The sequence below is a fragment of the Podarcis muralis genome, chromosome 18 (assembly GCF_964188315.1).
Source record: "Podarcis muralis chromosome 18, rPodMur119.hap1.1, whole genome shotgun sequence".
In the NCBI taxonomy this organism is placed as follows: Eukaryota; Metazoa; Chordata; class Lepidosauria; order Squamata; family Lacertidae; genus Podarcis; species Podarcis muralis.
In genome coordinates, this window is record NC_135672.1 from 6,552,167 (window position 1) to 6,579,151 (window position 26,985).

Here is a 26,985-nt window from a genome sequence, read left to right on the forward strand (position 1 = left end):
TCCACGGTGACTCTCTCTCCCTGTATCCTGAGCCGCTCCCGGGAGGCAGAGAAGTAAACAAAACCACAAAGCGGTTAAAAATGAAATGCAAACAAAAAACACGCAAGCCCGCAAATCAAAAGCCATTAAGCTCCCCGCTGGCTTGGAAGACAGGCGTGCGAGTACGTTCCTTTAAAAAAAATAAAATATCAAAATTAGAAAGGCAGGTGGGTTCTCTCTGCCTTCGGCAGGTAAGTCCTCTTTCCTCTTTCTTCCGAAAGTCAAGTCCAGACAGTCCTCCTTGATTGACAGCTGGGCGGAGCAGTCGCTATCACAGGTGGGAGGAGCCTTTTCTTCTGCTTTCTCGCCTTTTCTTTCTCTTTTTCTCTTTCTCTTTCTCTCTCTCTCTCTCTTTTGCAAACCACAAAACAGGGGAAGGGGAGATAAACGAAACACGAGCCCCACATGTCCTGTCCCCCCGCAGAGGCCCTTTTCTCCTCAGCAGCCAATCAGGAGCTACGTAGCCTGTTTTCGAGGGGCGGGCACAGGGAGGAGGGGCGTGTCCCGTTGTGTGACGTCATGGCGCCAGGGTTGGGTGCGGGACGGAACGGAACGGGCAACCTTTCTGGGCGGAAGCCGTAGCGTTGTGTATTTCGGAAGGCATTGCCGATTGGTTGGAAGATGATTCTTGCCGGTTGTTTGGAATTCCAAAATGTGGCTCTTTCCACCCTGTTCCCCTTGCTCCCCGCCCCCTCTCACTGCTTTTCTCTCCAACAGTTTTCCCCAAAAACTTCAAAGTGAGGATGCTGACCAAGACGTCCGTTCTCCTAGGATGGGAATTCCCCGAGAATTACAATTCTGCCGTTCCGTACACGGTACAGATTTATATTACGTTTGGGGAGCGTTGCGCTGCCTGTCGGGGTGGGTAGGGGGTGGAGGGACCCCCCCTTTCGCCCCGAGGTTCACGTTCCCTCACTTGCCAACCTCTTGTAAATGTGCTGGCCCCGGGGGGGTAGGGTTTACCGAGAGGCGTGGTCAGAATCTGGTCCTGGGTCGAGGGTCTGGAGACTGTCCACCAAGGGCGAAGCGGGGTCCAAAGCAAGAAGCTGGGGGTGGTTGGGAACTCTGGAAAAACAGGTCTGGGTGCTGGCAGCAACAGGTTTCCAACGTCGTTGCTCCCGCAACCTGGGACTAGGCTGACTGGCCTTTATCTCCTCTGAGGCATAGGGCGGCCCCGGTCCACAGGTGACCTGCCTCTCCTGGCCTTAAGGCGAGCACTCCTCCTGAGAGAACTTAGTTCCCTCCGCCTCTCTGCCCTGAGCCTCTGCAGCTCAGGAGAGGCTGGAGGGTTACTGGACCCAGAGGCAACCTCACCTTCCCCTGACAGAGCTGAGAGAGGTGCACCTGCAGGCAATGGGTCCTCCCTCCGGAGCCAGAGCAGATTCAGCTGGTGTCTGCTCTTGAGGATCCGGCACAGGTGAGGGCCCTTCAGGCTCAAGGCCCTGCCCCGGCTCAGCCGGCCCTGGAGGCAGAGACTCCTGTGCAGGCTGGGATTCCTCAGGTTCAGCCTCTGAATCAGATTCCCAGGCCATCACAGTAAATCTCGATTCGCTTCTCCCCTGCCCCCACCCCCCCGAACTTCAGATCCAGTACGAGGGCAAAGAGATCGAGGTGGACGGCCGTGCCACTAAGAAGCTCATCACGAACCTGAGACCTCACACGTTGTACAGGTTCATCCTGAAAGGTCCCAAGGGCACCTTGGGGAACCTCCAACAGCAGGTGGAGGTTTCGACGGCAGCCAACCTGCTCAGCCGGAAGCCGGAGGTGACCTACAGACACGACCTGGACGGGAGCATCGTGGTGAACCTGCCGGAAGTGAAAGGCTCAGATTCACCTGCGCAGTACGTAAAAATAACGGGGAGGCAGTGTTAGGATATTTCCGTTCCTCCTTAAAAAGGGAGCAGGCTGTTGTGTGTCACAAGCCTGCGTACTTCCTGCTCACAGGGAGTTTCCGTTTTGTATATAGCTTTTGTTTTCTGTCTGTTGCCTCGACACGAAGGCAGGCAGTCATGTTTTTCCTTTGTTCTGACCAACGCTGAATAAAGTTGTAAATAATAATAATAATAATTTATTATTTGTACCCCGCCCATCTGGCTGGGTTTCCCCAGCCACTCTGGGCGGCTTCCATAGAAACCAAAAAACACTAAAATATCACACATGAAAAACTTCCCTGAACAGGGCTGCCTTAAGATGTCTTCTGAATGTCAGGTAGTTGTTTATCGCTTTGACATCTGATGGGAGGGCGTTCCACAGGGTGGGCGCCACTACCGAGAAGGCCCTCTGCCTGGTTCCCTGTAGCTTTGCTTCTCGCAATGAGGGAACCGCCAGAAGGCCCTCGGCGCTGGACCTCAGCGTCCGGGCAGAACGATGGGGGTAGAGACGCTCCTTCAGGTATACTGGACGGAGGCCGTTTAGGGCTTTAAAGGTCAACACCAGCACTTTGAATTGTGCTCGGAAACGTACTGGGAGCCAATGTAGGTCTTTCAGGACCGGTGTTATATGGTCTCGGCGGCTGCTCCCGGTCACCAGTCTAGCTGCCGCATTCTGGATTAGTTGTAGTTTCCGGGTCACCTTCAAAGGTAGCCCCACATAGAGCGCATTGCAGTAGTCCAAGTGGGAGATAACTAGAGCATGCACCACTCTGCTCTTCTGGGTGCACCTGGAATGTGTCTGAGGCTCGTGTCGCTAACTGACTGATGCTGTTCTACGGGAGATCGATGGATCGTCTGGAGATGACTGTCTCCCTGGCAGTATCCCAACAGGCAGGGCCGTCTTACCCATAGGCGCTAGGGGTGCGGGGCACCCGGGCACCAGGCTCTTAGGGGCGCCAGGCCGAGAGTCCAGGGGCCTGGAGTTGAGGCCGGGGAAAAGCCCACCGCTGGCCAGAGCGCCACGGCGGGCTTTTCTGCTGCGCCACAAGTTCGAGGGCGACCAAGCCAGCGAGATGCTGAGGCGGCCGGCTGGCTCCGCCCTCCTGCGCACCTGGGACTGGGCAACCTGGGGGGGGGGTGAATCTTTGCAACCCAGCGCCACATATGCTTAAGACAGCCCTGCTGGGAAGTCAAGCAACCTGCAGCCCACAAGCCTTGTTTCATGTAGCTCCCTGCCAGGGATTTTAATGTATTTATTTCTGAATAATATTGGTGATAGGGACACGGGTGGCGCTGTGGGTTAAACCACAGAGCCTAGGACTTGCCAATCAGAAGGTTGGCAGTTCGAATCCCTGCGACGGGGTGAGCTCCTGTTGCTCAGTCCCAGCTCCTGCCAACCTAGCAGTTCGAAAGCACATCAAAGTGCAAGTAGATAAATAGGTACCGCTCCAGTGGGAAGGTAAACGGCGTTTCCGTGCGCTGCTCTGGTTCGCCAGAAGCAGCTTAGTCATGCTGGCCACATGACCCGGGAGCTGTACGCCGGCTCCCTCGGCCAATAAAGCGAGATGGGCGCCGCAACCCCAGAGTCGGCCACGACTGGACCTAATGGTCAGGGGTCCCTTTACCTTTAATATTGGTGATAACAATGTCACGCTGGGGTGGGGGGTGGGGACTTAAACACGTTGCAGGATTCCCAAACAAAATAGACCAGAGGCAATTGTATTTCATCCAGCAGAGCTTTACTGCTACTGAAGGCAAATGAACATAATGGTCACAAATCCAATAGATTCAGGATTGGCCCTGTCCAAAAGAAATCCAGTTGCAGCTTAACTTAAAACTTACAAGAACTTATAATAAGACTAAACCGTAACACTACAGCATACAGAATGCCACACCAAAACAAAGAGATAGAAAGAGAATGTAAGTAAAAACCAGTCTCCTTCTGGCCTGACTATTATAATCAGCATGGCCTTGACAGAAAGAGATAACAGGACCAGTTCAAACCCGCTGTACTCAGCTTCTCAGAAGGAATAACCCAAACAAGAACCTTCTTTCACACAGAAGAAACCTTCCAGAACCCTCCTGAACTAAACAGAACAGGAAAGATCTCTACACATCACATCAATATTTTCTGTACTAAGAAATGCAAACAGACAAATAATAATAATCTTATTATTAATATGCCGCCCATTTGATCGGGTTGCCCTAGCCACTCTGGAGGGCTCCGGACAAAATATTAAACACAATAAAAGAGACACATTGCCCTATATCCCCTTTTTTAAAAAAGTTTAAAATTCTGTGGTATTTCATTCCACCTTTAACCTTTTATTTCTTAGCTAGTTTGGTCCTTTGCTGCCGTTCCCTCTTTCCTTTTTAGCCTGTTTCCCATCTCAGTTCCTTCTCCTTTCCCGATCTGCCAGGGCATACTACATCGTGGTCGTTCCCCTGAAGAAATCCAAAAGCGGCCAGTTTCAGAACATATACCACAGTCCGGAAGAGATGGACTTGGAGGAGGTGAGTGACAGCCGTCATTCATGTACCCCGCACCCCAGCCCTCTTGTGTACACTCGGGGTTGGCCCAGGACATCTCCCAGAATCCTCTTGGGTAGATCAAAGAATGGGGCAAGTGGGATGATTTAGGGGGTGCAAAGAGGCGGCGGGGGGCGCTGGAGCAATAAACGACTACCAGACTTTGAAAAGCTGGTATCACTCCATCAAGTTCATCCGCTTTGTTGAATTCATTCAACTAGCTTTTGAATAAATGCGCAATTCAATGTTGCTGTTCTGGATTTTCTTTTACTGTTCTCCTCAGTGGGTTCTGCAAACCACTGTTCTGAATTTTCTGGATTTTTCCTTTTACTGTTCTATCTTCTTTAGTGGGTTCTGCAAACCGCTATTCTGAACAATGCTTTTTATAGGGTAGGGGGAACTGGGGGTGAGTTTATGGAACCGGGGGGGGGGGGGAGTTTAGGAAGCACTTCTCTAAGACCTCAGCCAATGTCGGAGGAAGTCAACCCTGGATATTTACAGAAGCCTACAAACTTGTGAGTCTGTCAGGAGAAAGAGTCCCGCTGCTGTCCCTTATTGATGATGTCCCTTAAATTTCCTGGGTTTCAAAGGAAGCCGCTCCTCTCCCTCCCTCCCTGCCAGCCAGGGAGGAGGGAGGCTCCAACTGGGTTGCTTGGCTGCCCGGCCTGCCCCCCCTCCGGCCTCCTCTCACCAGCCTCGGCCCCCCCCCCGGGAGCCCCTCCCCGCCGGGACTGAGGAGCCTTGAGAGGAGAGCAAGGGCAGCCATAGAGAAAGCAGTTCAGAGAGAGGAGGAGGAGGTGGAGGCGCGGGCAGGTGTTCCAAGGGCTAACCATAGAGGGGGAAAGCGGAGGAAGGACCGCAAGTTCTTCTCCCATAGATTTGTAGTGGTAGACTAGCATAAATGGTCTGATCTGCGGGTTTACTTCGGGCGCTATTTCCCCCCCCCCCCACCCGGCCTGATGGAACTGAGAGCTGCAGATGGAGCATGAGAGAAAAGATACAGAACTGCAGCAGCATCTTCGTAGCTTGGACTTCATTTTGCGCGAAAAGCGGTTGCTGCTTGTAGTTATTTCATTGCAGTGTTTCATCAGCTGGTGTCTTGAGCAGCAACCTCTGGAAACGAAGGGCTAAAAACCGGCGCTGCTCTCCAAAATTATCTGGTCCCTTTTTAACTTTGTATTTCAGCTTGTTGACTAAAATCCCTTATTTTGGCTGCTGATCCCTTATTTTCGAGGCTGCTGGTCCCTTATTTTCAAATCTGTAAGTTGACAGCTATGGCCCAGACGCCGAAAATCACTTCTGCGCAGGTGCGATTTCCGGCACCGGTCCAGCCCACGGAGGATCTCCGCGGGTCTGGCCCATGCCCAGTAAGCCTTGCTGGCCTCTGCAGTAAACACTGCCCAGACCCTTATATTTCCTTCTGAGACCGTTCTCCCTGAGGGAGGCTGGGATAGTTTAATAAAGGAGAAGAGTAACCATACTTTTGTGCACCTGGAAGCTTTTGCCTTGCCTTCTTCTCAATCTCTGCGGTGCCTCGCGTAGCTGATTTGAACCTCCTCCCTCGTGGTCCCCTTCCCCAGTTGATCCAGATCTCGCGGCTGCAACGCCGCAGCCTCCGCCACTCCCGCCAGCTGGACCTCCACAAGCCCTACATCGCAGCCCGCTTCAACACCCTGCCCTCCTACTTCATCCTCGGGGACTTGAAGCGCTACGAGGGCTTTGAGAACAAAGCCTTGGAACCCGGTCAGAAGTACGTCATTTTCGTCCTGGCTGTGCTGCGGGCCTCCGATCCGGTGAGTCCTCTCCTGCTTCTGAATTTTGCTTTGGGCGCAATGCTCTGAATTCTCTTGGCTCAGACAGATTGCATCCAATGTGATTTGAATCCCCGCAACAGAGTGAGATCCCGTTCCTCTGTTCCAGCTCCGGCCAACCTAGCAGTTCGAAAGCACACCAGTGCAAGTAGATAAATAGGTACCACTGCGGCGGGAAGGTAAACGTCGATTCCATGTGCTCTGGTTTCCGTCACGGTGTCCCGTTGCGCCAGAAGCGGTTTAGTCCTGCTGGCCACATGACCCGGAAAAGTTGTCTCTCCTAGTTGCTCCTCTCCTAGTCTTGAAAACCCCACCAGTGCCAGATATAGGGTGGCGAGCCAAAGTGGGCAAATAATAATAATAATAATAATAATAATAATAATAATAATAATAATAATACAGTGGTGCCTCACAAGACGAAATTAATTCGTTCCGCGAGTTTTGTCGTCTTGCGATTTTTTTCGTCTTGCGAAGCACAGTGTCGGGAAAGTTTTGGAAAAGCTTCAAAAATCACCAAAGTCTTCAAAAACCTCAAAAGAGGCTACCACACCGCGTTCTATGAGTTGCTCCTCGAAGTCAAGTCGCAACTGTATTAACGGTGTTAAGAAAAAGGAAACAAACTTGCAAGACGTTTCCGTCTTGCGAAGCAAGCCCATAGGGAAAATCGTCTTGCGAAGCAGCTCAAAAAACCAAAAACCCTTTCGTCTAGTGAGTTTTTTGTCTTGCGAGGCATTTGTCTTGCAAGGTACCACTGTAATAATCATACATAATACATAATAAATAATATTAAATTAAATCCCTATATTTATACAAGTACCAACTGAGAAGATTGTTTTACTGACATTACATATGTTTCTATATGATTTATGCTGCATTTGCAGCATAGTATGTCCTGTTCTGTTCTGTTACTACGGTGTTTTGTTTGTAAGCTACTTTGGGATTCATTTGAATGAAAAGCCGCCTAGAACTACTAATAAATCAATCAATATCCATTAAAAAAAAAGCATGTAAAAGCTTCGACCCACAATATAGATGCAACCCTTCCCAGCAACTTTTTTTTTGCAGACCCCTGCAGAACACCACCAGCATTAATTTAGCACCACTGTTAATTTAACTGCAATTCTTACATTGCAGCCGGGGGCTGGACTAGAGGACCGCTGGGGTCCCCCTTCTAGCTGTTTGATTCTAAGCGACTCCACGTTTGCCATCGCCTGCGCGTTACTGATTCCCTTCCCTCGGCTCTCCTTGTTTTCTCTCCCTCAGTTATACGCCGCCAGCCCCTTTTCGGACCCGATCCAGATAGACAACCCGGACCCACAGCCAAAGATTGACGGCGAGGAGGGACTGATCTGGGTGATCGGACCGGTCTTGGCCGTGGTCTTCATCATCTGCATCGTCATCGCAATCCTCCTCTACAAAAAGTGAGTGGGTTTTGCGTGCACGTTTTGCGCTTCCAAAGCATGTGTGTGGACCCCCATGCTGCTGGCTGTGCGGTATAGTGGTTAGGGCAGTGGCTCTCAGAGTGGGCGATACTGCCCCCTGTGGGTCAGTGGGGTGATCTTGAGGGGGGCGTGCTGGGAGGCAGGGGGCACTCAACAACTCACGGTCTTCCAAAAGCTGGTGCCACTATATCCAGACACCACTATGCGTTAGAAGTAGAATAATACCACTTAAAACAGGCATGTCCAAAGTCTGCTTCAGGGGCCTCATTCAATCCGCCAGTCAGTTTAATCCGGCCCCCATGGCAGTACCGTACTTTTCGCTCTATAAGACGCACCAGACCATAAGGCGCACCTAATTTTTGGAGGAGGAAAACAAGAAAAAAAATACCGTATTTTTTGCTCTATAAGACACACCAGACCACAAGACGCACCTAGTTTTTGGAGGAGGAAAACAAGAAAAAAAATATTCTGAATCTCAGAAGCCAGAACAGCAAGAGGGATCGCTGCGCAGTGAAAGCAGCAATCCCTCTTGCTGTTCTGGCTTCTGGGATAGCTGCGCAGCCTGCATTCGCTCCATAAGACGCAGACACATTTCCCCTTACTTTTTAGGAGGGAAAAAGTGAGTCTTATAGAGCAAAAAATGCGGTATTCTGAATCCCAGAAGCTTGCTGTCCTGGCTTATGGGATAGCCACGCGCAGCCTCTCCTGGGCTGGGGAGGCTGCGCGCGGCTATCCCATAAGCCAGGATAGCCAGCGGGATCGCAGCACAGCGATCCCGCTGGTTGTCCTGGCTTCTTTCTTGGCCGCGCGCAGGCTCTCTCAGACAAGGGGAGCCTTCATCCCCTGTCCGGGAGAGGCTGCGCACGGCTAAGGCTCCCCCAAGAGCCGTGCTCCCTTTAAAGAGCACACGTAGCGTGTGTGCAGATCTTGGGGGCTTTTCCCCGAGGAGGGAGAAGGGCATCCCCAAAGAGCCGCACACACGCTCCACGCGCCTCTTTAAAGGGAGCGCTGAGCAGAGCCTCCCTCCTGCAGTCGCTCCATAAGACGCACACACATTTCCCCTTACTTTTTAGGGGGGGGAAGGGGCGTCTTATAGAGCGAAAAATACAGTATATGTCTTGGGGTAAAATCCTAAAAAAAGCTCATGCATGTTCACTTTATCAAATCTGGCCCTCTTTGAAAAAATTTGGGCACCCCTGATAAAACAATAATGGCTCCCCCTTCGCCCCAATGAATCCTGGGAATTATAGTTTGCTAAAGGAGCCAGGAGTTGTTGGGAGACAAACCCGCAGAGCTGCAGTTCCCAGAGTTCCCTGGGGAAAGGGGTCGGCTGTTAAAGCGCTCTGACCTTTGAAGTGTTGGAGAGCCGGCCAAAATCTCTGGCAGAAGACTGCGAGGTTTGGAGCTGGCGCAAGATGGCTCCTTCCTTCCTTCCGCCAGATTCGTGGGGATGATCTGCAAGCGACGCTCAGCACCCTTAGCAAACTACACCCCCCAGAATGCTTTGGGGGCGGGGGGAGCCATGGCCGCTTTGTGATGGACTGTGACCTTTAATATGTTTAATACGGCATCTCACTCTTGAATGTACGGTGCTTGTGGGGACACAGCGAGACGAGAATCAGCTCCCTTTGAATCTTCGCATGTGATTTAGCTGCGATTCGTACATGGCTGGGGGCTGGACTGGATAACTCTAGAAGTCCCTCCCAACCCTAGAGTCCTGAGTTCATCCATTTTATGGAGTTAGTTAGTTTGCCGATCAGAAGGTCAGCGGTTCGAATCCCCGCGACGGGGTGAGCTCCCGTTGCTCGGTCCCTGCTCCTGCCAACCTAGCAGTTCGAAAGCACGTCAAAGTGCAAGTAGATAAATAGGTACCGCTCCGGCGGGAAGGTAAACGGCGTTTCCGTGCGCTGCTCTGGTTCGCCAGAAGCGGCTTAGTCCTGCTGGCCACATAACCTGGAAGCTGTACACCGGCTCCCTCGGCCAGTAAAGCGAGGTGAGCGCCGCAACCCCAGAGTCGGCCATGAGTGGACCTAATGCTCAGGGGTCCCTTTACCTTTACCTTAGCAGGGACTGGGGGTGAGTTTGTGGAATCAAGGAGGCAGTGGCTCAAAAAGAGTTCAGGAACCGCTGAGTTAGAGTATTGGGCTAGGACCTGGAAGACCAGGGTTCGAATCCTGCCCACTGAGCCACATGCAGCTCACTGAGTGACTGTGGGGACCAGTCCACTTCTTTTCTCAGCCTGGCCCTACCTCACAGGGAAGTGGTGAGGATAAAATGAAGGAACACAAAGGTTTTATGTACTTGCCACTCTCTGAGCTCCTTGGAGGAAACATGGGATATAAATCAAATCGGTGAATGAATAAATAAATAAATGTGGAAGATTGTGCGGGGGGGGGGGGGTAAGGCATGCCTTTCGCTTCCTATGGAAGTGTCAGGAGCTGCCATGACCAGAGACAATATGTTGCAAGGGGTCAATCACACACGATTTATTATTTATACCCCGCCCATCTGGCTGAGTTTCCCCAGCCACTCTGGGTGGCTCCCAATCGAGTGTTAAAAACACGATAAAACATTAAAAACTTCCCTAAACAGGGCTGCCTTCAGATGTCTTTTAAAAATAAGATAGCTGCTTATTTCCTCGACATCTGATGGGAGGGCGTTCCACAGGTGGGCACCACCACCGAGAAGGCCCTCTGTCTGGTTCTTTGTAACCTCATTTCTTGCAATGAGGGAACCGCCAGAAGGCCCTCGGCGCTGGATCTCAGTGTCCGGGCTGGACAATGGGGGTGGAGACGCTCCTTCAGGTATACAGGTATATACGAGCCACTATTTTAAAGATTCCTACAATTCAGATGGTTGAGAGTCCTGGTGAAGGGGTGTGAAGGGCGACTCTTACTAACCTCATCTTTATCTTTCCCTCCTCCTCTCTCTCTCTCTCTTTCTTTCTTTCTTTCTTTCTTTCTTTCTTTCTTTCTTTACTGCTTCCCTGGACAGCAAACCAGACAGGTAAGAGTTTTTAAAAGCTCCCGGTCTCTGATTCAGGTGGCGGTCAGCTGCACCTTAGGAACCAAAAGGCAACCAGTAAAACAAAGGTGGCACTTTAAGCTGCAGCTGAGCTACTGAAACAATGCTGTTCCTAAAAAGTGCCAGCAAGGTTTAACCCTCGAGTAAAGAGTGGGGGAATGGGACGCGGGTGGCGCTGTGGGTTAAACCTCAGTGCCTAGGACTTGCCGATCGCATGGTCGGTGGTTCGAATCCCTGCGGCGGGGTGAGCTTCCGTCGTCCGGTCCCAGCTCCTGCCCACCTAGCAGTTCGAAAGCACTCTTAAGTGCAAGTAGATAAATAGGTACCGCTTTATAGTGGGAAGGTAAACGGCGTTTCCGTGTGCTGCGCTGGTGCCGGCTCGCCAGAGCAGCTTCGTCACGCTGGCCACGTGACCCGGAAGTGTCTCCGGACAGCGCTGGCCCCCGGCCTCTTAAGTGAGATGGGCGCACAACCCTAGAGTCGGGCACGACTGGCCCGTACGGGCAGGGGTACCTTTACCTTTAAAGAGTGGGGGACACCCCAAAGGGAGTGATATTGCAACCTGTCCAAACAGGTTGCAGTTGGAGAGGGCAGTTTTCTGGCAACACTCCTAGGCCCTTTAATTATTTGGGTTTGGGTTCACATATTTCTCCACTCGCACTAGAGCTCAGGGTTCTCCCATAACAGTTGATTTGCAGTTAGTTCAGGAGACCTCAAGGGGGGAGAACAAGCCATTTCTCAAGGCTTTAGACAATAAAGTTTGGGCTTTCCAGATGGCTGGCTATTGGATTGCTGGCTTCCAACTATAGATTTGGCGTTTTGTATGTTGACGCTGCTGTTTTCATCTTTGAAAAAACCGCAGCAAAAAAACCCCGTTAGGTCCGGGTGGTGTTTGTCTTTATATATTTGCATTGTTTATATCCCACTTTTCCAACCTTAATAGAACACGCAAGGGAAGCTCACAAGGCAATTAAAAGCAGTACGCAAACAAACATCTAAATTCCAGATCATGCCGTTAAAAGATAATCACTGCTAAACAAAAGCCGGGGGGGGGGGGGAGGAGGTACATTTAGTGAAACAGAAAAGGCAAGAGTAAAGTTTGCCCGTAACAAGAAAAAGCCTTAGCTTGGAGGCAGAAAATCACCAAGGATGGGACAAAATGGATCTCATGTGGCAGGCAGTTCCACAGACTAGGTATTGCTTCCTAGGTGATGTTTTCCATTGTTCCCTCTCCATCCATGAAGGAAAAGCTTTCTGGCTGATCACGGAGGATAGGCAAGGAGGATGAGATGGTTTGGGCTCCGTTTAGGGGTTTTGGGGGTAACAGCTTTGTGGCCCCCTGGCCTGATCCAGCAGCTTTTTCTTATGGCCTTAACCACAGAGCCTGGGGACTCCCAGATCACAAAGAGCCTTGTCTCCTCCTCGCCGTAGTTTTCATCCGCTTGGAGGAGACGCCTCTCCCAGCAACATCTTCAATGTCAAGCCTAGGTGAACTCTGCTGCGTTCTCCTTTTCTGAATAATAAAAAAAGGCGACTTCGCGTTGAGTCTCGAGTCTTCAGTTGGCTCCTTACCTCTCTCGCCCTGACCTAGCCACTGTGATCCACGCGACGGTCACCTCCAGACTGGATTATTGTAACTCGCTCAACGTGGGGCTGCCCTTGAGACTGACCCAGAAACTCCAGCAGGTGCAGAATGCCGCGGCGAGACTCCTTACAGGGTCCTCGCTGTGAGATCACATTCACCCGGTGCTATACCAGCTGCACTGGCTCCCGGTGGAGTACAGGATCAGGTTTAAGGTGCTGGTTTTAACCTTTAAAGCCCTATATGGCCTAGGACCCTTGTACCTACGGGACCGCCTCTCCTGGTATGTCCCACAGAGAAACTTACGGTCTTCAAATAAAAACGTCTTGAAGGTCCCAGGCCACAGAGAAGTTAGGCTGGCCTCAACTAGAGCCAGGTCTTTTTCGGCTGTGGCTCCGATCTGGTGGAACACTCTGTCACAAGAGACTAGGGCCCTGCAGGACCTGACATCCTTCCGCAGGGCCTGCAAGACAGAGCTGTTCCACCAGGCCTTTGGCCAGGGCACAGCCTGACTCCCTCCCTCGGCAATCTTCGCGGAGCTCTGGCCCAATGGTTGCCAGAGGCTTGAATTAATTAATTTTTATAATGAATGATTTTAGAATGTTGTTTATGCTGTACTTTTGTACTGTTTTATTGTTGTTAGCCGCCCTGAGCCCGGCTTCGGCTGGGGAGGGCGGGATATAAATAAAATTTATTATTATTATTATTGTTCATTCTGACCTGTGAATTGTCCTGCCTGTCTGACCGTCCTGACATTCAGCAGCCATAACTTATCAAAGCCAAGCACGCTTCCAGTTTTAACGCTCGTTCCCTCGGCTGTTGGAAATGCATCTAGGTAGCAACAACTAGACTGTGGAACTGCCTGCCTCATGAGATCCACTTTGCCCTGCACAGATTTTGCCAGAATAAATTTGACACTGCTTTTGAGAGTCTGTTTGGGAACCATAATGTGCAGTCTTGTGGTGGTGGTGTTTTTCATTAAGCGCAGCGTAAGCCAAGTTGAGGGACGCGGGTGGCGCTGTGGGTTAAACCACAGAACCTAGGGCTTGCCGATCAGAAGGTCGGCGGTTCGAATCCCCACGACGGGGTGAGCTCCCGTTGCTCGGTCCCTGCTCCTGCCAACCTAGCAGTTCGAAAGCACGTCAAAGTGCAAGTAGATAAATAGGTACCACTCCAGCGGGAAGGTAAACGGCGTTTCCGTGCGCTGCTCTGGTTCGCCAGAAGTGGCTTAGTCATGCTGGCCACATGACCCGGAAGCTGTACGCCGGCTCCCTCAGCCAATAAAGCGAGATGAGCGCCGCAACCCCAGAGTCAGCCACGACTGGACCTAATGGTCAGGGGTCCCTTTACCTTTTAAGCCAAGTTGGGGGAGGGCAGCCATGACTTCCCCCCTCCACAGCTGTCAACTTTCCCCCTTTTTTTGCCGGAAATTCCCTTATTCCAGCACCGTTTCCCGCTGCTATCCCGGATTGTTAGATATCCCGTAGACTGTCCTCCGGACGGGTGAGGCTGCTGATACCTTATTTTCAAATCTGAAAGTTGACGGCTATGCCCCCCACCCCGGCCCAAAAGTTGCTGGACTCTTGGGCTCCCATAATCCCTGACTGTTGTCTGCTATGACTCCTGGGAGCTGGAGCTCGGCAACATTTGGAGGGGCACCAGGGGGTCCCCAAAACTGACAAGAGGTGCAGCGCTGCACATGACTCCTTAAAGCCTTGTCTTTTATCTGCTCGCGCTCTCTCTCTCCTTCCTGCTCCTCAGCAAACGAAAAGACTCGGAGCCGCGCATCAAATGTATGCTCAACAACGCAGAGATCACCCCTCACCACCCCAAGGACCCTGTGGAGATGAGGCGCATCAACTTCCAGACCCCAGGTAAACAGGCCGCACGCCACCAGCACCCCCGGAATCTCCCCCCGCCCCCTGAAACTTCACTCGAAGAAAGACCGGCCCGGCTTGGTTGCTGCCAGCCAGAGTGTGCGGCCAGGCTATACCTGCGGCCTTTGCAGCAGCTGCCGTCGCCAAGCAACATCTCAGGTAGGAGGAGGAAATGCCCAGATCGTGTGGGGCAGAGGCAGCAGTGGCAGGTCTGCCTGCTAGGGAGACCCCTGGCAACGGGCGGCAAATCGTAACTGACCTTTGGCAGGGCTGTTTGTGTCTGCGATATTTGACCATCGCCGAAAAGCTGCAGAATGAGATGGTGGCCACAGTATCTAGCTTCCTACTTTCTTTTCTTTTTCTCTCTCTTTTTTTAATTAAAAAAAAAAAAAGCAAGTTCCCAGTCCTCATTGTTCCTTAATGTATTATGGAATTGAACATGAGCAACGCAAGGGGGAAATCCCATACATTTCTCTGCCTGGTGCTCTGGCTGAGTAAGGTCTGTAGGCTTTCCTGGTTTAAAACAATTACTGTTTTATCTGTGCCTTCTGCCGATATGTAAGCCCGCCTTTTGACTTCTAATGACTTGTTTTCTTTTCTGGTTTTTGTTTTGTTTTTTAAAAAACGAAGGTTTCTGGATTTAGGTAGGTAGGTTTAGGCAGCACTGCTCCGTGCAGAAGTGAACAAAAAAAAATTGCAAAATTTAATTTATTACTTTCGCTTTTTAAAGGCGAGGCGCTAGTCCTCATGACCAGACAGAGAAGTCTGAAAGTGGGCAGGGAACGCTTGGCAGAACCTCTGGGCGCAAGGCCTGGATGGGAATCCTATAGTGCCTGAGTGGGCTGTGGGTGCGATTTGATGTCTGCCCCCTTGATTTGCCTAGTGGAACTCAACATTAGTGATGCCAAATTTGTGGGAGGTGGAGCACAATAACTTACGCAAAACAACACAAAAATGGATTAGTGGAACCGCACTCACGTTTTGCAAGGATTTATACTTCTGAATCCAACTTTCATTGGTGCGGGATTTTGATGATAATAATGAGAGCAGCTATTGTTATTACTGCTACTGTTATTTGTTGTAACTGATGTTATTGGCACATTCTCAGCCCTGGCTCCACAGCAGGGGAACAAGGGGGGCTTAATTTCCAGGGCTCTTTGTCAGTTGCCGCTAGTTTATCAGCCTCTCTAGGCACACAAGATGTCTGTTGACGGAAAGACCTTTTTGTTGGCGGGGAGGCGGGGGGGGGGTCCAGATCCGGTCCATAATTTGCCCCCTTCCTTGGAGATTTTTAAGCAGAGGTTGGGTGTCCATCTGCCAGGGGTGCTTTAGCTGAGATTCCTGCAATTGCAGGGTCTAGATCAGGCACCCCCAACCTTTGGCCCTCCAGATGTTTTGGACTACAATTCCCATCATCCCTGACCATTGGTCCTGTTAGCTAGGGATCATGGGAGTTGTAGGCCAAAAACATCTGGAGGGCTGCAGGTTGGGGGTGTCTGGTCTAGGTTGACCTTGGGTTCCCTTCCAGTTCTGCAATTCTGTGATTCCCATTGTCATCAGACAGATTAGCCAGCGCTCCAGGATGATGGGGTTTGTAGTCCAGATTTGGGAACCCAAAGCTGAAGGACACAAAAGCTGACTATAGAGTGAGATGGGCACACAACCCTAGAGTCGGACACGACTGGCCTGTATGGGCAGGGGTACCTTTACCTTTATGTAGGTTTTTCAATTTCGTTGTTCTGTATGGGACAGTGACAATAAAGGTTATCGTATCGTAGAGTGTTTGTTGTGGGGGAGGAGGGGAAAGGAGATGGTTAGCCGCTTTGAGACTCCTTAAGGGGAGTGAAAGGCGGGATATCAAGTCCAAACTCCTCCTCCTCCTCCTCTTCTTCTTCTTCTTCTCTTCCCCTTTTCAGCCTGCCTGCATGTTCCCCCTCTCTTTGGCCAAACCAAAGGACAAAAGCCCTTCTTCATTAATGCGGTGATAATTAATCTGTGGAAATCCCTCCTGCAGTAGGCAACTATGTCCCCCAACCTGGTTGGCTTTTATATTTGTTAAAAGCTGCCCAGAGTGGCTGGGGCCTGCAAGTCAGATGGGTGGGGTATTATTATTATTATTATTATTATTATTATTATTATTATTATTATTATTATTATTAATTTGTTGAGGAGAGGGCTCTGTCTCCATTGTGGCTTTCTGCACAATGAGCAAACTGTTGGTACCATGGACGAAAAAGAGTTATTGCCACATCCGCTGGTGCTATTGGCAGGATCACTGGGGGAGAAGAAATCTGAGAGCAAGAGGAACCGATATCTCCCTCTCCAATGTTGGCGGGAGGGAGGGGATCCAGTCCTGTTCATCTTTTAAGGCAGTCCTTACTAACCCAAACTTTCCCAAAGAGTCGGAGAACCGGGAAAAGGTGGCCGTCCTTTGCCAATTCTCTCTCCCTCCGAATTTTGCACGGTAGTTCTTCACCCCAAAGTTATCAGGGCAAAGTGTGGTTTTTAAAAAAAACGAAATGAAATGCATGCGTTGGAGAAAACGACAGTACAAAAAGGGCGTGTCGCTTATGGGGAGATTGCATTGCGAAAAGTGCGCGCACGCTGGGCTAAAATGCACGGGAACGTTTGTGCGTTAGGATTTGATCTGCATTTAAACGCTGGTGGGTTTTTAATTGCGGTTTTCTTTTTGCAAACCAAAGCGGAGAGCTGGACTTAAGACAGGAGGAAATGGAGAAAGCAACAGATTTGCCCACGCCTAACTTTTTATGCAAAACTTAACATGTAATGAGACTTTGATGGTTGGGGGGGGGGGGTCGCCTCCTCCAAATTTTCCTCAGTGTTTCCTAGAAATCAAGATATGCATTCGATCGTTTTTTTTCCTTGCTCAGACGCATTTTTGGGTGGGTGGGGGAGGCGAAGGGGCTTAAGGTGGGATAAAATTCTGGATAAAACAAAGCAACCCTTTTGTTTTAAGTCCTGCCCCCCCTCCCCCCATGCACACACCCAAGAACGTGGCCAAAAAACAGACAAAGCCCAAACCTTTGTGAAAAGGAGAAAAAAAGGGGGGGGGAGAGGGAGGGGAAAGAAGAAGAAAACACTTTTCATTTCCTCTCGGATTTTGTGTTGCTTTTTTCCGTTTTCTGTTTTCTTGGTTGAGTAGTGTTTTTTCCTTTTTTATAAAAGTCTATATATTTTGTTTTTTTTGTTTTTTGTTTTTTTGTTTTGTTTTTTTTGTTTTCCTGTTTTCTGCAGATTCTGGGCTGAGCAGTCCCCTCAGTGACCCTGAGTTTGACCTTGAAAGTTAGTTCCTGTGTGTTTTCGTTCCTGTCCGTTTCATTGGTTGTGCTCCCCCCCCCCCTCTTCTTCTCAGCGCCACCCCCCCTCTCCCCACCCCCCAAATATATATATTTCGTTTTCCTTCTGTTGCACTTTCTTCCTTCCATCTTCATTCTCACACCCCTCCTTTCTCTCTGCAAATCTGTGGCTTTTGCCATTGTGTCCCTCGTGCTTCTTCTGCTTGTCTCATTTCCAAACCGTGCTTCCAGTTTTACAGTTCTCGAAACAAAAAGGCTTTTTGCAAAACGGTCGAAATTGCGACTGGACCGGTGCGTTGCGTTTCGCTGCAATCCTGCGCATAACCTTCGCAGAAGTCAGCCCCGTTGAGTTCAATGGGATTTACTCCTATAGGGGTGCAGCCGGTGGGTTGTATCCAACTTGAATTCTACTCAAGAGTAGACCCACCAGGTTGTATCCAGCGACAGACCCATTGAAACGAATTGTCTTTGGTCCATTAATCTCAGTGGGTACCACTAACTAAGCGTGTGGGCCTATGAAAGTCGCTTTCATTCGCTTCCTTGGTTTGCACCCAACTAAATCCTACTCTGAGTAAACCCACGTATGTTAATGGACACTGCTAACTTACGACTTGGTGCTGCAATCCTAACCTCACTTCCCTTGGGATTATGCTTTGCAATTGGGCATATTCATAAGCAGGCGGGGTTGCAGCCCTGCTCAGAGTAGATCCATTGCAGTTAAAGGTCTTGGCTAACTTGGGTTCAATGGGTTTACTCTTGAGCAGAACTCAGTTGGATGCAACCCTCCCATGTGCTTATCAGTATAGCAGTTTGCATTTATATATTACAATAAGTTAATTTCCCCCATCTCCCCCACTTGTATGCCAGTTCAGAGAATTCAGGGCCACCTTCGAACAGCCAGCGCAGTCAGCTGTTTCCCAGGACTCGCTCCGAGGGTCTTTTGTGTGTGGAAGTGGCGTGGAACAAGTTGGGGGGCAGCCCTCTGCCTGCATCTCCTCCTCGCCTAGGGAGGGCACATTAGGTTTCCTGTTAGGGGCTGCAGCCCCCGGGCTGAGAAAATATTCCCCGCCCCCTGATGTATAGGAAATTCAGCGGTTCTCAACCTGTGGGTGGCCAGATGTTGTTGGACTACAACTCCCATCATCCCTGAGCTCTGGCCTCGCTGGCTAGGGGTGATGGGAGTTGTAGTCCAACAACATCTGGGGACCCGCAGGTCGAGAAGGGCTGTGCTAGGTGCTGCTTCCCATCTCAGAAGCAGAGACAACGTTCGTCAGCCCCCGGCATCCTGTTGTTTACCCCCCCCCCTCCCCCAGCGCCCTGGGCAAATTATGGTTCCCAGCCTTCTTTGTGGGCGGGGGGGGGGGGGGAGGCGCATATGCTTTAAATGTGGGAGTCTTTTAGGAAAGGAACGCTGAGCTGGCATTCCACGACTGTGGGAGCAAAAAAACAACCCACGGCCATTACCGCATTTTTCGCTCCATAGGGCACACCGGACAATAGGGCGCACCTAGTTAAAGTAAGCCCGAGCTTCCCCCGACCCCAGCCCCCAGAACAGGTCCGGGAGCGGTGGCAAGGTTGCGCATAGCGCTTGCTGTGCCAGAGCTTGCGGGGCTGGGGGCGCGCTTCGAAGGTTTGCGGATAGCTGCCTGAAGCCCAGGGAGCGCAGCGGGAGTTGGCGCTGCGCTCCCCAGGCTGCAGGCTGCTATCCGCAAGCTTTCGGAGCCCAGCGGGAACTCCCGCCGGGCTCCGAAGGCTTGCGGATAGCTGCCTGCAGCCCGGGGAGCGAGAGGGGTCGGTGCGCACCGACCCCTCTCGCTCTCCAGGCTTCAGCGAAAGCCTGCATTCGCCCCATAGGACGCACACACATTTCCCCTTCATTTTTGGAGGGGGGAAAGTGCGTCCTATAGAGCGAAAAATACGGCAACTCCTCAGCTGCAGAAGAATTTCCAGCGGACTGTAATCCTCTCGGGAGCCCATCGTTTTACTAAGCACCTCAGTTGTTTTTTTGTTTAAAGAAGCAAGCGGCAACAGCAGGCCTCTTCTGTTGAGCTGCAATTACTTCAGCGGCAGCAGGGGAGGCCTCTGGTCTAGGCAGCAGATGTTGGGCCGATTTTGTCCGTCAAATGATCCGGCTCGTAGAAAGAGTGAAAGCAGGGGGGGGGGTGGAGAGAGAGAGAGAGAGGAGCTTGAATTCTTTGCAATAACAAGATTAAGGAGATTTCAAGGGATTTGAAACGCTAGATGAGAACTCTCTCCCCTAAGATCTCTCTCTTTCAAAGCCAGAAAATATGGCCTCGGTCAACAGCTTGATTTCCCGGAAAGCTGCTTTGACTTTGAGCAAAATGTGGGGTTGGGGGGGGGGGAGACGGGGGGGCGGAGAGGGAAGGGAGGGGCGGCCTCTCTCTCCCATGCACCAAAATGCAGAAAGCAGTACGAGAAGCAGATAGGTGGTTAAAGCCATATTCCCGCAATCATAGAATCCTAGAGTTGGAAGAGACCACAAGGGCCATCGAGTCCAACCCCCTGCCAAGCAGGAAACACCATCAGAGCACTCCTGACATATGGTTGTCAAGCCTCTGCTTAAAGACCTCCAAAGAAGGAGACTCCACCACACTCCTTGGCAGCAAATTCCACTGTCAAACAGCTCTTACTGCCAGGAAGTTCTTCCTAATGTTTAGGTGGAATCTTCTTTCTTGTAGTTTGGATCCATTGCTCCGTGTCCGCTTCTCTGGAGCAGCAGAAAACAACCTTTCTCCCTCCTCTATATGACATCCTTTTATATATTTGAACATGGCTATCATATCACCCCTTAACCTCCTCTTCATAGCAACCCTTGGGGGTAGGGGCCGGTACCGGAATCCAAAGGAGGAATTGCAGCGGTTTGGGGGGGTAAGAATGCTTCCCCCGCACTCCCCAAGTTGGCAAGGGGAGCCTGAGGAAACGGGGTGTTTCTGAAACTCTCGTGAACAGGGAGAATCGTAGGATTGTAGCGTTGGAAGGGACCCAGGGGTCATCTAGTCCAACCCCCTGCAATGCAGGAATTTCTGCTAGATCGCCCAGGGCTGGTGTCCATCCAAGCTCTGCTTAAAAACCTCCAAGGAAGAAGAGTCCATCACCATCTGAGGGAAGTCCGTTCTACTCTTGAATGGCTCTTAAGCATCAGAATATTCTCCCTAATTTTGAGTCAGAATTTCCTTTCTCATAATTTAATCCATTGATTCGGGTCCTAGCCTCCGGAACAGGAGATAACAAGCTGGCTCCATGGGATAGTCCTTCAGATATTTGAAGCTGGCTATCGTATCTCCTCTCAGTCTCCTCTTTTCCAGGCTAAACATACCCAGCTCCTTCAACCGTTCCTCATCAGGCTTGGTTTCCAGAGCCATAATCATCTTGGTCGCCCTCCTCTACACACCTTCCAGCTTGTCAATAACCATCTTAAATTGTGCTGCCCAGAACTGGACACAGCGTTCCAGTTGTGGTCTGACCAAGGCACAATAGAGAGGGAATATTACTTCCCTTGATCTGGACACTAAACTTGAAAATATACCCACCTCACGCTTTGCACAGGATTGCAGCAGTCAGCCTTCTCTGAGCTGGGCAAATCCTGTTGCATCTCCACATTAGGAGTACAAGTTAACTCATCTGCAGGGAGCCCGAAGAGAAAGAGGTATGCTCAGGGTAATGAATCATTCAGAGATACAGTGGGCACCCTCCTCTGTGGATGAGTACTTTTGACTCACAGAGCCCTTCTGTTACTTAACTTGCTCCTTTCCCATGAGAAGTGAACACAATTTGTTTTTTGGGGGGTGGGTTTACTGGCCTCTTTCATAGGTGTCCGCTTAAATCCCCAGGAATTTCAAGTACAGTGGTACCTCTGGATGTGAACGGGATCCGTTCTGGAGCCCCGTTTGCATCCTGAAGTGAACGCAATCCGCGAGTCTGCGCGGGTCGTGATTCGCCACTTCCGCGCATGTCTGTGACATCACTTTGAGCATCTGCGCATGCGCGAGCGGCGAAACCCGGAAGTAACGTGTTCTGTTACTTCCGGGTCGCTGCGGAGCGCAACCCGAAAAGGCTTAACCTGAAGCGACTTCAGCCGGAGGTATGACTGTACTTTTTTTATTCCTTGGTAGTTTTTTTTCGCAGTCCACTTGCAAAAGATGACTGAGCCCCATCGAGCTCAGGGAAACTTGCACCCGAGTAATCACACAACAGGCTTCACTGCTACTGATCTCCCTGGATAGCGAAAGCTGCAGTCCAGCCCATTGAACTGAATGTCTGAACTTACAAGTAGACACTGTAGGCCCTGTTTGTTTACCTGTTTTGGATCCGGGGTTAAGGATGGAGAATAGTTGGGTGAGAGGTTTCAGGAAGGAATCTGCATAGCCCTTTTGGGGACATTTATGAAGTCCAAAGGTCTGGATAAAAACTAATCAAAGCAGGAAATGTATTTACCTAGCTAAGCTGCCCTTTCAGGTCTACAGAGGTATCGGCTAGGTTTCGGTGGTTGACAGCTGCTATTCTCCTGTGTTTTCTGGCTCCCAGGTTTGCCTTTTGCACCTCTAAGGGTGGGAGAGGGGAGCAGAGAGACCCTCTTTCTCAATTTCCACCCCTTCCACCTGTTACAGTCTTTCGTCCTTGCCGGGTTTGGTGACTTAAGAAAGCCAGCTTTTTGCAAAAGCACACTGTAAAACAGTGAATACAGCACTAGCTTTTGCCACCTTTGTCCCCCGAGTTCCCAGGTTATTTTATCGCTATGCTGCCGCTGCTGCTTAATGCTGCTTTTAACCATGCAACCCCCAATAGGGCTCGAAATTCTCCATGGCTCCCCATCATCTCCCCCCACCTCTCCCCTTCCCCTTCCCAAGTCACAGCGGTGGTTTCTCAGAAGGAGGAATGAATTTCCCATGGTTCCCGACTCGCTTCCCATGGTTCCCGACTCACTTCCCATGGTTCCCAACTCACTTCCCATGACCACCAACTGACACCCCATGGCTCTCAACGCCTTTGGAACTTGACAGGCAGAGCTGATGATCCATTGTACACACACACACACACACACACACACAACCCCCAAATATTTTTTGTCCCATCTAGGCAACCGTCAGAGAGTGCCTTCTTAGGGTACATGCCTACACTGCACATTTTAAACCGGTTTAACTGCCATAGGTTCTCTCTGAGAACTCCCAAGAATTTGCGGGCTTTGCTGAGATCGGCACCAATCTCTTTTGCAAACTGCAATTCCCCGGAAAGGCATCTGTGGCCGTGAAACCATAAGACGTCTAAGTGCAGGCGAGAGGGAGCTGTTTTTTGAGTGCTCTCCTTTATTAAGCAAAAGCTTGTGCCTGCCGAAGGTTATCATGGTTAGGGAGAAAGGGATGGGACGCCTTGGGACCTGATGTGCTAGCTTACTTCCTGCAAGGAGATTTTTTTACATAAGGCGAACATTTAGAACCAAAACACACAGCTCATCTGCAACTGTCAGTTGTAGTAGAGTCCAGAAATCTGCCCCCGCCCCCCTTTTCGGAATAAAGTGTAGAATTTCTCTAAGATGACAGTCCTATTTGTCCTTTCTCGGAAGTAAGTCCTGCTGAAGTCACCACTGAGTAAGCATGCATGAAATTGGGCTGTAACTGATTTATGCCACGGCGTTTTCTAGGCAGTAACCTACTTCTCTGGATCTATGCATTGTCATAAGACGGTTCCACAATGAATCAGCTTAATTAATGTGTACGTTTCCTTAGCGGTGCTGATTCTGCGCCCTCACATTCCTTCCACAAATTCAAGCAGTGTGGAATCTTTAAAAATAATGTAATAAGATACTATTTTCACACACACACACCGCTTTTTCTATTTCTCCTTGCAATTCCAGACGTCATTCTCATGCACCAACTCCCTTCCAGCCTTCTTAATCATATTGAAATTCTGTTTGCCGGGGCTGGTTTAACACACACACACACACAAAAACACGCTAGCTGCAGATTTCAGAGAGAAGGGGAAATCCTGTGGGTCGCATACCTAAACAGCTACCAGAACTGGAAAGGGGTACAAGGGGGTTTGGGGGACAGCTGCCCAATTTCGAAAGGAGGATTGAGTTCTGTCCGTGGCGCCTTTGCCCAACAACCTCAGACATGTGGGGACAGGCTGAAGTCTTTCAGGTTAAGCAAAGGCATTCTGAACACTGGCATTTGTCAAGCAAGATGAGTGTTGGAAGATTTCTGACAGATAAAAAGGAAGGACTTTTTCATGCAGCACACAGGTTAAACTGAGGAACTTCCTGCTGCAGGAGGCAGAAATGGTCACCTTTTTAAAAGCAGTGGCTTTAAAAGAGAGTTAGACTTATTCAGAGATGGGAGGGCTGTTGCTGAACTGATGGCTCGGCTTTGCCCCCCAGTTCTCCTGGGGAGAAGGATCCAAAACTGCTGCTATTTTTAAAAAACTGCGGCAGAATTAGAGACCTGGGAATAGTTTCATTGGACAGATCCTGCCCTCCTTTCGAGGGGAACAGCACCAAACCACCAAGGGGGTTTCCTTCCTCCAGATTTGCAAATGACCACGAGAAGACCTGCAGTCTCTTTAACAAACACCCTCTCCAATAAAGAGGCCTGACTTCTTTTTATTAAAAAATCCTATGCGAGGAAGAAGTGGCAAACATTTCCAAAATTCTGTAGAAGTGGCCTGTAGCCAACTTACGTCCTGTTCAGAATAGACCCATTGAAATTAATGGGTATCAGTCCCATCCATTAATTTCAGTGGGTTTGCTCTGAGTAGGACTTAACATTGGGTTCAACCAAGTGATCTTTTCCATAAATATCGTTTTTTTGGAAGTGGAGAAATCTACCACCCCACCCAGTGCAGTAGAACGCTTTTCCCCCTCCCCATGTGATAAGATTTCAAATAGCTATATCCTGCATTTTATAGCATTGTTCTCAGGAAACCTCTGATATTAGCTGGGGCGGCAGCTTTCACAAGACTAATTTATTATCCCCAAATGGTGGAGAGAAAGGAGCCTCTTAGTGACTCAGAAATGGGCTCTTCCAGGAAGATGAATGAATGTTAGGTGTGATTAGGGGAGGGTGCTGTGAACCCCCTCTGCCTCAAAGGCAAGTTCCGAACATTTAAATGACACCCGATCCTCCTTAGTGTGCATTGTGGTGCAACGCACTACTATGGCATTCTTCCTGCAGAAGCTCTCCCCTTCCAGAGCCTTTACGGGAAGGTCCACATCTCACCTGCTTGGCATGCAGAAGGCCCCAAATTCAGTTCCCAAGTAGGGCTGGGAGAGACCCCTGGAGATTCAGCGCTGAACAGCATGGGCAATACTGAGCTCAGTGACTCAGTGCAAGGTAGTTTCTCTCTATAGAATATTTGCACGAGTCTGTCGTCAGGCTGCCGGAAACCACGCAGAGCTGCTGCCTGCCGGTACAGACCAGGTGTTGCCCAAGTGGTGCCCCCACCCAGATGTTGTCAGGGATGATGGGAGTTGTAGTCAAAGCAACTACCTCCCGGGGGGGGGGGCACCACTCTTGCTGCCTGCTGCAGCTGCTTCCTTTATCTTCACAGCAAGACAAAGCCACACCGGCCTCTTACCTTATGGGAAACCTCTGCTTAACCTCCTCCATTTCCAGCACCACCCCAGGCGCATCACACCCTCCTCATTTCACTGGCCAACTCAACCATACCCACACACCCCCCCCCCCCTTTGAAACCTCTGTGCGGTGTGTCTTGTTTTTATCTGGGTTTCTATATATATATTAGTATTATTTATCATTGCAACGACCCTCTTTGCCCTTGACACATCGTCTGTTTGCTGTGTTGGCACTGGCGTGCTGCCGACTTCGTTTTGCTTTTCTTGGGGGGGGGGCAGTTCCCTCGCTCCCTTCCACCCGACACCACCCTCCCTTCGCGACGTCACCATTTGGAATCGCTTCGAAGTGCCTGCTATCAGAATCTTTTTTTCTCTTCTGTTCTCATTTGCTCCTTTTGTTAGTTCGTCTCTCTTTACAAAAACGAAGGGGGAAGAAATCCCCCCTCCCCTGCCTTCCGATTTATCGATAAATGTCGAGAACGGGGCCATCACGGGGAAAGAACTCTCTTCATTTCCCTCTCCAGTTTCCAAGGACACAATTTCGAGCCCTCACAGTTTCTCTCTCCCCCCCACCCCACCCACCCCCCGCACTCCTTTCTAACCCGCCTTTCATTGCAGTTTTTTGTTTTCGAAAATAAAAATTAAAAACTCTGAATTGTATGTTTGTTACGGAACGGTGTATGGTTTTTTTAAAAAATTGAATGCCATTTTTCCCTCCCACTTCTCCCCCCCACACACACCTGTCTCTCCCCTCACCCAGGTATGCTGAGCCACCCACCCATCCCCATTTCGGAGCTGGCAGACCACACGGAGCACCTCAAGGCCAACGACAACCTGAAGCTCTCTCAGGAGTACGAGGTACAAAGGAGCATTAAGGGTTGGCAGCGGATGGGGGGGGACGCATCACAGGTGGGGTGGAGGATGGGGCTATGTGTTATGGGGGACGTGGCCTAAAATTGCAGCCCTCTGCTCCGTAATGGCAAGCCCAGGAACTGGGAGTGTTTGTGGTCTTCTGCATGTTTCTTAAACGCTTAGCTCTGGAGCATCCAGAACAACTCTGCGTTCTTCCTATGCCTCTTCCCTGGGCTGGCCCCAGCAGCCCATCCTCAGGCACCGATTCGCCTCCGTCCTCTCGGATTGGCTCCGATCAGATCAAAGGGCGAGTCTCTTAGTGGCTGAAAAGCCCCACCTTCGTGCTGATTAGGCAGCTCTAAGACGCTGTGTAGGGGGCGCGGGTGGCGCTGTGGGTAAAACCTCAGCGCCTAGGGCTTGCCGATCGAAAGGTCGGCGGTTCGAATCCCCGCGGCGGGGTGCGCTCCCGTTGTTCGGTCCCAGCGCCTGCCAACCTAGCAGTTCGAAAGCACCCCCGGGTGCAAGTAGATAAATAGGGACCGCTTACCAGCGGGAAGGTAAACGGCGTTTCCGTGTGCGGCTCTGGCTCGCCAGAGCAGCAATGTCACGCTGGCCACGTGACCCGGAAGTGTCTCCGGACAGCGCTGGCCCCCGGCCTCTTGAGTGAGATGGGCGCACAACCCTAGAGTCTGTCAAGACTGGCCCGTACGGGCAGGGGTACCTTTACCTTTTTTAAGACGCTGTGTCAGGAGCAGGTCAGCAATAAAGAAAAACCACTTGTGTCAGTGAAGTTAGCTCTTCATTCAACCCCCCCCCCCAAAAAAAAAACAGTGCATGCCTAGTGAGCACAGCATAGTGCAAATATAGCAAGTCTTTCCAGTAGGTTCGAATCCCCGCGATGGAGCGAGCTCCCATTGCTCTGTCCCAAATCCTGCCAACCTAGCAGTTCAAAAGCACGCCAGCGCAAGTAGATAAATAGGTACCGCTGCAGCGGGAAGGTAAACGGCGTTTCCATGCGCTGCTCTGGTTTCCGTCACAGTTTACCGTTCTGCC

The 26,985-nt window shown here is 50.6% G+C and overlaps 1 protein-coding gene across 7 annotated transcripts in view; it reads left to right on the forward strand.

The window, feature by feature from the left end:
• The window catches only part of PTPRS (protein tyrosine phosphatase receptor type S), a 295,013-nt gene that overhangs the window by 238,192 nt on the left and 29,836 nt on the right, over window positions 1–26,985 (forward strand). For 4 of the 7 annotated variants that reach the window (XM_077922007.1, XM_077922006.1, XM_077922008.1 and 1 more), the window contains 8 exons: window positions 757–854; window positions 1,624–1,880; window positions 4,331–4,424; window positions 6,020–6,232; window positions 7,514–7,671; window positions 14,060–14,172; window positions 17,431–17,478; window positions 25,841–25,938. In XM_077922007.1, the coding sequence (XP_077778133.1) occupies window positions 757–854; window positions 1,624–1,880; window positions 4,331–4,424; window positions 6,020–6,232; window positions 7,514–7,671; window positions 14,060–14,172; window positions 17,431–17,478; window positions 25,841–25,938 (1,079 nt within the window). The remainder of the gene's footprint in view (window positions 1–756; window positions 855–1,623; window positions 1,881–4,330; window positions 4,425–6,019; window positions 6,233–7,513; window positions 7,672–14,059; window positions 14,173–17,430; window positions 17,479–25,840; window positions 25,939–26,985) is intronic. The other 3 variants (XM_077922009.1, XM_077922010.1, XM_077922012.1) reach the window with 1 other exon arrangement.